The 13,589-nt window shown below is 40.2% G+C and overlaps 1 protein-coding gene across 3 annotated transcripts in view; it reads right to left on the bottom strand.

Moving 5' to 3' along the window:
- The window catches only part of Tmem38b (transmembrane protein 38B), a 36,153-nt gene that overhangs the window by 7,844 nt on the left and 14,720 nt on the right, over window positions 1-13,589 (bottom strand). For 2 of the 3 annotated variants that reach the window (XM_038348138.2, XM_038348139.2), the window contains exons 2-4: window positions 10,213-10,369; window positions 3,022-3,206; window positions 1,656-1,743 (exon numbers count right to left, since the gene is read on the bottom strand). In XM_038348138.2, coding sequence (XP_038204066.1) covers window positions 1,656-1,743; window positions 3,022-3,206; window positions 10,213-10,369 — 430 coding nt within the window. Of the gene's footprint in view, window positions 1-1,655; window positions 1,744-3,021; window positions 3,207-10,212; window positions 10,370-11,502; window positions 11,561-13,589 lie in introns of those variants that run through there. The other variant, XM_038348140.2, reaches the window with a different exon arrangement.

Below are 13,589 nucleotides of genomic sequence, written 5' to 3'. Positions count from 1 at the left end.
TGAGAATGCCACACTACAACAATGACAAAAGATTGTTATAAGATTGCCAGTTTATTTTTTAAAGGTTATTTTAGTATTATAAACTAAGGACTGGGTTGAAAACAGTATAAGATCCAGACTTCACATAACACTCTAACTGAATAAGAATCATGTCTTACAATAGTCATTCCTCAACTTTTATTGCATATTCCTACTTTTAATATTTTAAGACAATTATTAATATATTTACTAGAATACATATATATATATTTATATATATATATAAAACTATGTTATAACACATACATAAAATTGAACATTTCAAAGTATAAAATAAAAGGCAAATGAGGGGCTACGGAGATGGCTCAATGGGTAAAGTGCTTGCTGCACAGTGTGGAGGCCACATTGGGTCTCTAGAACCTAAAAGCCCCCCAGCAGTCCCAGTGCACAGGAGGCAGACATGGAAATCCCCGGAGCAGACTGGCACTCAGGACTCCTGAAGCAGTGACCTCCACATGCATGAAAGGCCTCGGCGCGATATGCAAGGTGGAGACATGTCAGTGAAAACATGACAAACATGCCCACACATGTGAACACACATACACACATACATACATATGACCCCCCACATGGAATTAGATTTCTCTTGATGTTGTTTTGTTTCTCTAATCATTTGGTTCCTGTGCTAAAGTAGCTCATTAAGGAAAGGGCTTTGACATACACACTGACCACTATGGATGATATTTTCTTAAAGAGAGACTCTCAAAAATAAGTGGTTTGTAGATAATTTGGAAAGGACACTGGGGAGGATTTAAGGAAGATTAAATCAAAGTATTAGATTTGCTATGAAGACTGAGATGCATTGGAAAATTTTATGGTTTCTCTGTCCATAGCACAACAGTGGATCAGATGCTGGCTGACAACGACAGGCACTCCTCGTCCAAGAGAAAGGAGAGAGCCCTGGCACCAGGACATTGTAAAATCCAGCAGATCAAGTTCCACTGGGATTCCAGGGCTAGGGCTGCAGGCGCCATGTTCTAATTTTATACAGCGTGGCTCTGGCTTCTGTACTTCAACTGTAGCCTGTGAGCCCGGCCTATGGCGCTCCCCGCTCCTTCCTCCAAACTACTTTTCCCTTTCCTTGGTCCCCTTCCCCAGTTTTGGGACTTATTCCCTACTCATACCTACATGTCTCATCCACAAAAAGCTAGGATCTGCATATGAGGGAGAACAAGTCCACATGGTGTGTCTAAGTAGGCTTCTCTGTTGTTTCTGTGTATGAGTGCTTTGCATGCATGTATATACTGTGTACCACGTGTGTGCCTGGTGCCCACAGAGGCCAAAAGAGGACATCAGACCCACTGTAACTGGAGTTACAAAATGTTTTGAGATGTCACATGGGTGCCAGGAACTAAACCTGGGTCCTCTGTAAGAGCAGCAAGTGATCTTAACCACTGAGCCAGCTCTCCAGCCTCCAAGCTTTTTTCTGAAGGAGGGGAATCCACAGAAAAGTGATGTTATTTTAAGATCTCATCTGGGAAAGTAAACTCTTAGACAGAATCTACTAGTTTTCTTCCCACTGCGATTGCCCTTTGTGTCTCAGGTGTATTTCAGGCACATACACAGTTCCAAAAATGCTCTTTTGGCCCAGATCTCAGCAAAATATATACACTTACAAGGACATCTTCAGCCACTCATCCCCTGCTGGCTTCCAATCTCCTTTCAGCAGCTGTTCACAAGACGTGACAATAGCACCACCTGCCCCTAAAAAGAAACACACAAACAAAGATATTTAACCAAATTTCTTAAGAAAACACAGGGCAGGGGAAGTCAGAATTTCCCCTCCTGGTTTCAAACCCAAGATTACCAAAATAGAATTCTTGAGAGGAAGAAAAAGTTGTCTTCTGTGTATTGACATCTGAGACAGCAGCACTCTCTCTCCCCAGCATGACAACCACCTGTGTCACTGTGATCTAAGGTTAGCGCTGGGGTCTCAAGCACAGAAACATATGTGTGTGTGTGTGTGTGTGTGTGTGTGTGTGTGTAATAGTTTTGTGAAAAGTAAGGGCCTCTTTATTTCATTCCTTGATAACAGCTAGTTTTAGCTGCAGCATACTGTAACAGAGGTTACAGAAATCTGTTCAGTTCTTACATATGAAAGAACAGGGTGAGTGACACAGCTCAGCTGGTAGGAGCTCCTGCCTAGCACGTAACAGTCCCTGACAATGCATAAACCAGGCATGGTAGCGCTTTCCTGTGATCACGGCGCTCAGGAGGTAGAGGCAATGTGGTCATAAGTGCAAAGTCATCCCCAGCTACATAGTCTACACGGTCTACACTATCTACACAGTCTACATAATCTACGGGTCTACACAGTCTACATTGTCTACACAGTCTACATAGTCTACATGGTCTACACAGTCTACACAGTCTACAGTTGAAAGAAAGAAAAGAATAAAGGAAGGAAAGAAGAAAAAAGAAAAGATATAAAATAAACATAAAGCAATTAGAACAGTATGACTATGAATACTTGCTACTTCGAACAACTCACAAGAATGGAAAGAATATAAAGCAATTTGTTTTTGTTTTTACAGAGGGGCTTTCTAGGCTGGCCTAAAAATCACTGTGTAGCTCAACCTGGTTTCAAACTTGCAACCTCCTGCCTCAGTCTCCCAAGTACTCAGGTTATAGGCATGCACCACCATGCCCAGACTCCGTAATGTTTTTAATTTACATGAGCCACAAAATTTCTTATTAAACTTATTTCATTTATGGAAAAATAATTATGATCCCATATGGTTCAAGGAAACCTAAAGTAATTATTCATAAGAAACTTTATAAAGCCATGAGGTTCAAAATAATGGCTGATCACTAATACTGATGTAAGTAACTCTTAAATTAACTTTAGTAGCTAAAAAAGAAAAGGTTTCCACCTTCCAAACAGATTTATTAGAATATGTGATCCCCACTCCTGCAAGCAGAGAAGTATTTAGGAGCTACAGTACACCAATAACAGAATACTTATGAACACATTAATATTACCTCGGGCCCATCCAATAGCTATCATGACTATCCAGCCATTTTGGTAATAGCTACTAGCGTGTGTGACTCCGCTTACTATTTTCCAAGTTCTGGTCACTTCCTTCATTCCCGCAGCCAGCATTTGAATAGGTTGATATGAATAGCCCTGGGAAACTAGGTCACGCGGGCAAAAAAATACAATATACCTGAAATTAAAATTTAAATTTTAATATGTAAATAATATCAAAAGAACAGAAGTAAAATTGAAACCATCATCACTAATAGCATGGCATAACACAAAGAAAGCAATCATCCATAAAAGCTTAGAAGATGATTTCACGAAAAGCAGACTGGACACTAGGTTGTTTTTTAATCCACACAAAACATATATAATCTGTCTATGTCATGATGGGGAAATAAAGTCATATACTGTGCAATACTCCACACAGTTTTTAATTTACCCATGCAGTTTTAGAACTAATAGGTACATAATTTATTAACCAAAGGAAGCAGGTGTATCAACAGTTCCAGCAGGTGTGGGCTATGATCATAGCGTCTTTGTTCTTAGAAAAAAAGGAATTAGACAAAGGAGCATTTTGGTAAATGAACAAAGGTTATATTTCAACTCCTATTAACATCTTGACCTGTGTCCCTTAGGTTAGGGCATTAAGTTGAAATCTATACAAAGGTGAGACAGTTCACTGGAAATGAGCTTATGATATGGAAAGTGTATTATCTTGCAGTTGAAAGACTATGAAGTTCAATCTTTAATTTGGCTGCATAAGCTTAGCTTTAGCCAATGAAGTTGCTCGTTTAAGAATAAGTCACCCATTCTCTGGTGAATCACAGTTTTAAACTTCATTGTTCTTTGGCATCTTCTCAAATACTACCAGTGGTATTTGCTAGAAACTACACTATTTTTACACTATTTTTCCTTCTATTCCTAACAGACAGTACAGAGCAAAAAGCACAACAGATCTTCTTCTGACGGGTGATGCAGAATACACAGCAGGGAAATGTGTCGGGGCTCTTCTGGAAACAAGAGTCGGTTTTATTCCAATGCTTGAGTCATAAACTCAAAACCCTCAAGTGTAGTCACAGAATGTGAAATGTTTGCAAACACACTGCTCCAGAAACCTAACATGAGAAGCAATGGTTTGGTCAGACTCCACGCTCCTTCTTCATCTTTACTCACTAATTCCTCTTCTTCAAAAAACCACTCAAACACTGCTGGATCCATGGCCCCTGGAAGGTCTGTTTCACTTCATCTCAGCTCAGACAGGTAGTGGCTCTACACAATTGAAGCAGGTGGTTGCTATGCCAAAAAAAGGTCCTTCATACACTGTTCTTTACAATATAAAATAAAGGCTATAGTGCTCCTAAGTAGACTACACTGTGGCTGGATGACAAGAGTCCTGCATCTTATCAGCTGTCCTCTAACCAAAACCTCAGCACGATGAAAACCAGCTCTCAATTGTTAGCATTCAATCTACAGGCAAAACATCAAAGAATCACTTGATAATTACAGAATCTGAGAGAAAGAAATGAAGTATCTGGGGAAATTTTTATGTTATCTGAGGTAAGATTTTTTTTTTTTTTTTTTGGTTTTTCGAGACAGGGTTTCTCTGTGGCTTTGGAGCCTGTCCTGGAACTAGCTCTTGTAGACCAGGCTGGTCTCGAACTCACAGAGATCCGCCTGCCTCTGCCTCCCGAGTTATAGTTTAAAATTTTTACATGGACATAAAATTTTTTCAGTCTTTAAATGTAGAAGTGATTTGCAGGAAGTAGGCAATGGACAGAAAAGGCATATACACTTAAATAATAAGTTGTATATATACTCTTAATAAAAGTAAACAATACTTTGTTATCTATGAGAGGTTAGACTAAGAAAACACTAGTTTTAATTCATGCTAAAAAAAAAAAAAAACACTCACAAGAAGAACAACAACCATACTACAACGACTCTCTTTGCTTGCATTCCTTAATTCTATCTTTGAGCATGTGCTAAAATCTATTACCACAGCAGTTTGGGACTTTTACATTCAACTATGTGATACAATAACATGCAGTCTATAATTTATAATCATTGCTACTTCTGAGTCCTAAGTTTCACCCTATTTTTCTAAAGTACAGATACAACAATCTCACATATTAACAAAAACCCTGTGCCCAGCTGAGTTGTCATGGAGTAAAGGAACCGCCCACTGCCATGCTCAACAGACTTACACAGAAGCATGGCAGACAGACGACTCCACTTGCTCTGTAACCTACGTTAGCGAGATGATGTCCCTCTGATGAACCACTGGACCAACAGTCACTAATTAAACAGCATGTCTCCTCTGTAAAGACTATGATTTCACCTTAAGTTTGTAACACCTAAAATACCTTTACCTTGTAAGCACCTAGAAAGAATATACAGAGAAGGAAAAAGAAATGAAAGGAAAAGATAATATGGACTTCTCACACACTGTAAAGCCATGTGGGTCAGATTAACAGGAAGACATATGACAAAGAGTAGTCACTAGTCTAGAACAGGATATAACCAACAATGTAAGCTAAACCAGTTTAAACAGGTTTTAAGATGGGAGCACAATTTAGGTTAAAACCAGAGGCTGAGCAGAGAGGAAGGCTAATCATTAAGAACAGTGCTTTGTTTATTCTCAAGTCTCCTTTTCCACCAAAGTCAGTATCACTTAACTGGGCCAATCAACACAAGCCACAGCCATGGTAGGCTAATGCAACAGCTCTGCTCTGCTCTGCAGCTAGCACCCCAACCACTAGGAATTCATCGGTATGTCTTGAAAATGACTATAAAACGACAGCTCTTACATAGACCGTCATCTAAATCTCACTGCAGTATGCTTGGGAGTTTAAAGAAAAATTCTGAGGCATAAAAACAATACACAGAAAATTATAAAGTAGGTACTGTTTCCATAAATAGATTTTTTTAAAAAGAAAACTTGAACAAAAGTATGTGCTGTGTTCAGACAGTGGATATACACTGGTAGAACCAAGTTCTTGCTTGTCTTTACCAGTAGATGGCGCTAACCTCCAGATGTGAGCCACGTGTGTGCTAAAGATGACCTTGCTATCTGAGTCCCCAAATCACCTGACTCTTAAATTCAGAAGACACGGACAAAAAAAATTATTCTAAATATAAAACTTCTATCATTAAAGGAGTAAAATATACTGTCTGGCAGCCAGCATCATTTTTCATATTTAAGGAACTGTAAGGAAAAGATTCCTATTTCCAGAATTCAAAGCAATTCACTGCTTATGCGACAACTAAAAGATTAAATAGCCAAGGTTTCAATCCAGAATGCAGCCACTCAGTATCTCTGATACCCTGGATAAGTCACTAACCTCTCCATGGCTCACCTTCATGACCTGTTAAGGATAAAACAGTACCCACCTCACGGGACCTACCAGAGTCTCAAAGAGTCAACACTAGAGACCAGGTATAAAAACTGGAGATATGCACCAGGTATTCACTGAGCACAAACTAAGACTGAATGGCTGTGACACCACAGCAGTGTAACACACCCCAGTGACACCACAGCAGTGTAACACACACCAGGTTTAGAGATGGGTAAGACCAAATGTACATGAGCAGAGAACAGAAAATTATCAACGTCAGAATAGTCTAATTTTCTTATATCCTTTGCTCAATAAGAAACAGAATTCTTTGTGTGTAGGTAAATTAAGTATTACGTAGGTAGCAGATATAAGAAATAAAAACCTCAGAAACACGTATCAACATGAACGAGTCATTTCCCTTGTCGTGGTCCTAATCCAGTGCAGTGGGTGCCCTAGCAATACCTTTAATGCTCTGAGTGAGGCATAGGAGAGCTATTTCTCACTGAAAGAAACAAAAACTAATCCCAGAAGAAAAGTGCAAGAATCTTATAATACCAAGACACAAGGACGTTAATCCCAGGGCTGGGGGGGAGAAGGAGGGAGCTCCTCTGAAAAGTCTCCCGCTAGCCAAAGATTCACAATTAGTTTCAAAAAATGACAAAAACTGAAATCTGTAGAATCTCACAAAACATCCTTTTAAAAAACTGACCATCTTTGCAGGGTGACCAGCAAGTCAAAGAGCCAAGCCACCTCCCTCCCTGCTTTTCTGTGAGTAGTAAGACGGGCTCACCAAAGACCAGGAAGTCAGAAGTGTCTTTCCAGACACCTGTACATGTGTGCTCAAAAATACACTCTTCCTTCTCTGCTCCTAACATACCTTCTAAATGTAGGGGCATACATTTATAGGCATGAAAGTGTTCTTCATTCGTTGGATCATCTAATCAAGATCTGTAAGTCCTTGCTACTCAAATCCAGAAACCAGAGCACAGAGCGATCCGTTCTTTTGTAAGTCTATCTCTTCACTCTGAACAGTACTTAGTGGCTCCATTAACAAGGGGAAGTTTCTGCATTGATAGGATGCTGGTCTAGAAGTGAGACAAAGTAGCGTTTTTAAAAAGCCAACTGATAAGATATCTGACATTAATGAATCTGAGAAGAAAAATAGAGGAGGAGGAGATGACAGTCACAGACGGCTTCTGTCTGGGGTTGGAGGGGACAGGGAGAAATGAAGCCAGAACAAAGTCACGGGGTAGACTCCCTTACGTGTCCAGGCAGCAGGCTCAGGATGGCTGGAAAGGAGGGGGAGGAGCAGACTGGTGATGTATAACAGCAGAGAGAACAGAGGAGAGACTTTGTCAGGATGTACAGGTCACAGCAAAATTCAGGATCTTGTTCCTAATATTGCACACCGGAGTGGTATACTATAACACATTTTAAGACAACCACTTCATCATTATGTGAAGAAAAGATTTAGGGGAGTAATGAAAGAAGCAACTAGCCCACGTAGGAAATTCCTACAAATCCAGGCCCAGACATGGAGGCTCAATATTTAAGACTAGAAACAGGACAGAAGGAATACAAAATCTGGCTCTTAGTTCTTACATAGTTTCAGCATTTAACAACATTTAAAAATCTAAACTGTTAATACCTTTTTAAGATAATATAAAAACAGAAGTCCTTCCGAAGTGTTTTTGGAAGATGATTCTGTGAGATGATATTAAGCAAGTCTGTGAGAGACTGCAGCTGTTGCACGTAGAGGTCCAGATTCTAGCCCTGCCACCGACCTAGATATGACAATCACATCAACTGCCCCATGTCTCGGTAACAACAACTATCACTGGTAGGGTGATGAGCAGAATATATCTGATACAAAATGGAAGGCAGAATACCGGGGTCCGTAGGATAACGCAGGAGAACCAGGGAGTCTGGGCAGGATGGGGGAGTCAGCCGAAACTCGGCACATACAAGAATACCATACAGAAACGTGATACAAGTAAGCGAGGTTTTCAAACTGTTAAGGGGCTGAAGAGACAGCTCAGCAGTTTAGAACAGTGGCTTCTCTTAGAGAAGGCCTGGGTTCAATTCCCAGCACCCACATGGTGGCTCACAACCCTCTGTTATTTCAGTTCCAGGGGATTCAATGCCCTCTTCTGGATTCTTGAGGCTCCAGACATATACATGTTCCACATACATGCATTCAAGCAAAACACCCATATGCATAAAATAAAAATAAATCTTTAATAAACTAATTACAATAGCTACTTCAGAGAACTCATCGTAAGTATGAAATTAATTTACCTAATATATAATATTAATTCAATACATAATAGTTATCAAGTAATTCCACACGTCCAACTGAAAAAATATAAACTATTAAAAGAGAAAGTAGTGTTTTTTAATGAAAGCAAGCAGTAGCTTTCAGTAAAATCATTGTAAGACTTTTCTGTTTGAATTTAAAATAGTATATTCTCGTCTTTCTCATTTGATAGTTTGAGTCGTGCTCTTAAGTATCAGCAACCTGAGAAACTTGTTTGTAATCATCGTTAGTAAAAAAAAAAAGTCCTAATTCCACAGACCATACTGCATTTTAAAAAACAAAAACACAGTAAAACTTGGAATCCTGCTCATATGAAGAAGGGTTATTCTTCAGAATAATCCGATGCACTCAGTCATTCCATATCTGAACATATTGCTTATGTTTCTATTGGATATTTCAAATAGTAATAGATGAATTCATCATTTAGTTACAGATTAGAGAGAAGTAATATAGTGTTTCATAGTACTTAAGTAATATTTTTCTCTTAATGTCACCAGTAAAAGATTTGTCAGGAAAAAAAAATAATTATAGTAGCTACTTCACAGGGCTCATGATTAAATATGAAAATGAATTTTAGCTGATAATATAATACTAATTCAATAATTACTAGCAAGTGAATAATCCACCTCACCTACTTTCTACAGCCATGGGTTCCCACCACTACCTTACCATTACTACTATGCTATATAATATCCCTGTTTATAAGTACTCAATAATTTTTAAATTATTATAGCAAAAAAATATTTTTATTATTAGTTGTGTATGCATGACGGGGGGGGGGGCTGTGTGCCACAATGGACATGTGGAAGTCAAGAGGATTACTCTGTGTAGCTGATCCTCTCCTTCTGCCTTTATGCGAGTACTGGGCTAGAAGTCTGGTTGCCAGGCTTGTGTGGCAAGCTCCTTTACTCTCCGAGCCATTCACTAGTGCAGCAAAGATGAATTCTAAGCTGGCAGTGGTGGCACACACCTTTATTTCCAGCACTTGGGAGGCAGAGGCAGGTGGATCTCTATGAGTTCAAGGACAACCTGGTCTACATACTGAGTTTCAGAACAGTCAGGGCTATCCAATGAGACTTCGAATTAATCAATCTAGCTATCAACAAACAAACAAGCAAATAAATATATAAATAAATAACCAATCCAACAAAGAGAAAGACAAGAAAAACTATATATACGCCATAATCACTTGGACTTTTTGTTCAGCTTTTCACATGTATGCTTTTTTATCATGTCCTAGTTCTAAGTATTAGAGTTTGTTTCACAAAATAAAATATCTGGACCAATATTTGACATTCTCTTCTTGTGTTAAAATGTTCCCATTTTAAAAAAAACCTGAAAGAACAAGTGCCACTGGGAAGACAAGGGAGAAAGGGCAAGAGACAGACTTTGCCCTCAAAACCTTCGGCACCATTTAAGTTCATTCACTGCACACGCATTAAGGACATCAAAAAAACTTTAAAGGAAAAGGAGTCATTTATTACAATCTATAAAAGAATTCCTAAAACATGTCATAATGCAACCTAAGAGCAACTTACCAGATGGAAGAAGCCAGTAAAATATTAGTGTGGTTTGTAAGAAATTTCAGTGGAGGCTCTGCAAGCAGGAGACAGGATAAAATTCCTCCCCCGAAGCAGTGGAGCATAGCACTCAGCCAGCTGGACAGGGGGTTATTCCACGCCACTGTCACTGATCCTGAAATGACAGAGGACAAACATGCTCCGAGATAGCTGTATATTTACAAGAAAGCTCCCAGGACCCGCTGTATTAGAGAAATAAACCAAATTTGTAACTTCTCACAAATTATTTTCATGAGTAAGCTAATTATGAAATTTAAACAGTATTCATTCTCCGTCAGTGGCTATCCTGTGTGGGGTGTGGTGGGGTGGGTGAATGTGGGTCCGTGTATATGTGGGCACATTGGGGGGGTGAGTCTCCTGTGCCGGCACATGGAGGCCTGATGGTGCTGTCAGGGTGGCTCACCTTGATCACGTCTCCGCATTATTTCTGAAACAGGGATTATTTCTGAAACAGGGACTCTCCTGTACCTGAAGCCTGCCCTGCAGTTAGACTGCCTGGCTAGTGAGCCCCCATATCTGTGGTCTCCAGACCCCAGTGCTGGCCTTACAGGCTTGCGCTGCTTTGCTTGGCTTTTATTTGGGTGTGGAGATCCAAAGTGAGGTCTCCACGCTTGTGCAGCAAGCACTTTACCCACTGAGTTGTCTAACCCAAAACCAGTATGTTTTTCTTTTAAAAGAAGAAAAAGAGGAGGAGGAGGAGAAGGAGGAGGAGCAGGAAGAGGAGGAAAATAAGAGAAAGTACACTATCTACGTGCATGGCTGATAGTGCACTTGCTTATGAACGCACACGTGTAAGCCAGGGGTTGACTCAGGGTATCTTCCTAGGCTGATCTCTCTGTCTTTCAGGTTTTGTAGGCAGGGTGCTATATAACCTGGCTGACCTAGAACTCTCTAAGTCCACAAGGCTAGTGTCTTACTAGAGACTAGAGATCCACCGGCCTCATCCTCCTGAATGCTGCCATTAAAGACATGCATCACCATGCGACAGGGCCCCTCACTGAATCTGGGGCTCACTGTTTCACTGTATTGGCTTGTAAGCAAGCTCCTAGGACCTCCCTCCCTCCATCCTCCCAGCACTTGGGTTACAGGAACACACAGCCCTATACCTGGCTTTTATATGGGGGCTGGGGATACAAACTCCGGTCTTCATGCTTGCACAACAAGAATTTACCCACTAAGCCATCTCCCGGCCCCTGGAACTATTTTTTAATTTTGACATCCTTAAAATATCATCCAACTTTTTCTTACCAGTTTCCTAGTGATAGATGGTTAAAAGGTTCCCATTTAGCATCTCCTTCCATCCCAAATCTTACTGTAGGCACTCCTAGACAATGTGGCAAAGGAATATATCATGAAAGATCAGAGGCCAGAGAGACAGCTCAGCAGGTAAAGGCCCTTGTTACCATGCCTTACAAACCAAGTTTGATTCCCTGGGACAGACATGGTAGGGGAGAACCAAATCCCACAAGTTGTCCTCTTACACAGGTTCATGCACACACACACACACACACACACACACACACACACACAAAGTGTAATTAGTTTTTTTTTTTTTTAAAAGAAAAGCAGAGCCAGTCAGATGGCTCAGCGGGTAGAGGAGCTTGCAGAAGTTTGACAACCTGAGTTCAATCCCCAGAACCCACGTGAAGGTGTTACGGGAGAAGCAGCCCCACAGAGCTATTCTCTGACCTCCCCACAGGGCTCCACACACACCCTCCCACCACCAATAATTAAAGTTTTTTTTTAAAAGAAAAGTTTTTAACCTTGAGCGCTTTAGAAAATATAAGAGGCTACAGTAAATAAATTAAGCTTTCAGCATATCAGGCTGGAACAAGCTCAAAGGTCAAAGATAAAGGGAGGAGGGCTAGGGAGAGAGCTCAGGGTTAAGAGCACGCAATGGTCTAATGGCTCATCTTGGTTGCCAACTTGACTACATCTGGAATCAACTAAAACTCAGGCAGCTGGGCCTGCCTGTGACGGTTTTCTTGTGTGGATCATTTGAAGTGGGGTGATCCACTCTAAATCTGTGCCACACCTGCTGGTGGCCTACATGGAAGGACACAGAAGGAGGCTTTTGCTTTTTGCCTGTTTGCCTTCACTCCCGCTGTCAAGTTCATCTACCCTGGTGCGTAGGCATTCCTCTGCTGGTATCAGAACCCACTTCTTTGGTCAGCTGAAGACAGCAGCTCTCTAGACTCCTCCAGGACTCCAGCACCAGACTGGGAGGCCGAGACATCCGGTTAATGAACAAACAACTGGATTCATGTCTTTCCACTGGGAGACAGTCATTATTGAACTACCTGGATCACAACCTGTAAGTCACTCTAATGGATTCACACATATAAGAATGTATTAGAGAACACTGATTGATACACTGCTTTAATTTTGGTTTCTAGCACCTACACTGAGCAGCTCAGAACTATAACTGCAGTTCCATGAAATCTGGCATCTTCTTTTGACCTCTGTAGGGACAGTACTCGAGTGAACTCACACACTCACACACACACACACACACACACACACACGCAAAATGGTCAATGTTGCTTTAAGATTAATTTATACTACAGTGAAAACTAGAGGCAAGAGATGTAGCTTGGTTGTGAAGTCCCTACCTCAAATAGGTGAGACCCTAAGTCCAATTCCCAGCACTCTCTGTCCCCCAAAAAGCCAAACGAAAGCAATGCCTGTTCTAATTAATACCCTGGAGCAGGGAAGAAAGAATTATCAAGGGCCTTATTGGCCATCCGACAACTGGTGAACTTTACAGACTAAGGAAGATAAATACATTTTTATCACAAACTTTCTGATTTTTTAACTGTATTGTGGTCAGAATATACTGAAATAATTGACTAGACAAAATGCTCCAATTTATATTTACACAGTCCTAAAAATAATATGCATAAGAAAAATTCACAGTGGTAAAGTAACAATTAGCAAATAAGTAAATATTATATATGAGGTCTTTAACTGATTATTCTGAAATTTGATTTATAAATCTAAAATTACCAAAAGAAAAATGAATTAAAACATAAAAATAGTCCAAACCAGACAAACAGAAGCAATTTAGAGAAGCACAAAATCACTAAATGGACAATAAAATTATCTCATAGAACTTTTTGTGGAGGAGTACTCAGCGTGTATGCTGTTAAGATATATAGAGTGCACAGAAAACAGTGTGCAGTAATGAGCTATTAACTATGAGAATCCTGGGATTAAGGAAGATGATCAAGGAAATTTTAGGCTTTAGTTTTTCCTTATGCATTTATTAAGACAGTCTCACACATTCCGCACAGGCTTCAAACTCACTATGGAGGTGAGGATGGCTCCTCACACAC

This window comes from Arvicola amphibius, chromosome 11 (assembly GCF_903992535.2).
Source record: "Arvicola amphibius chromosome 11, mArvAmp1.2, whole genome shotgun sequence".
NCBI classification, from domain to species: Eukaryota; Metazoa; Chordata; class Mammalia; order Rodentia; family Cricetidae; genus Arvicola; species Arvicola amphibius.
The sequence above is the reverse complement of the archived record's forward strand: the minus strand, read 5'-3'. Positions and strand labels throughout refer to the sequence as shown.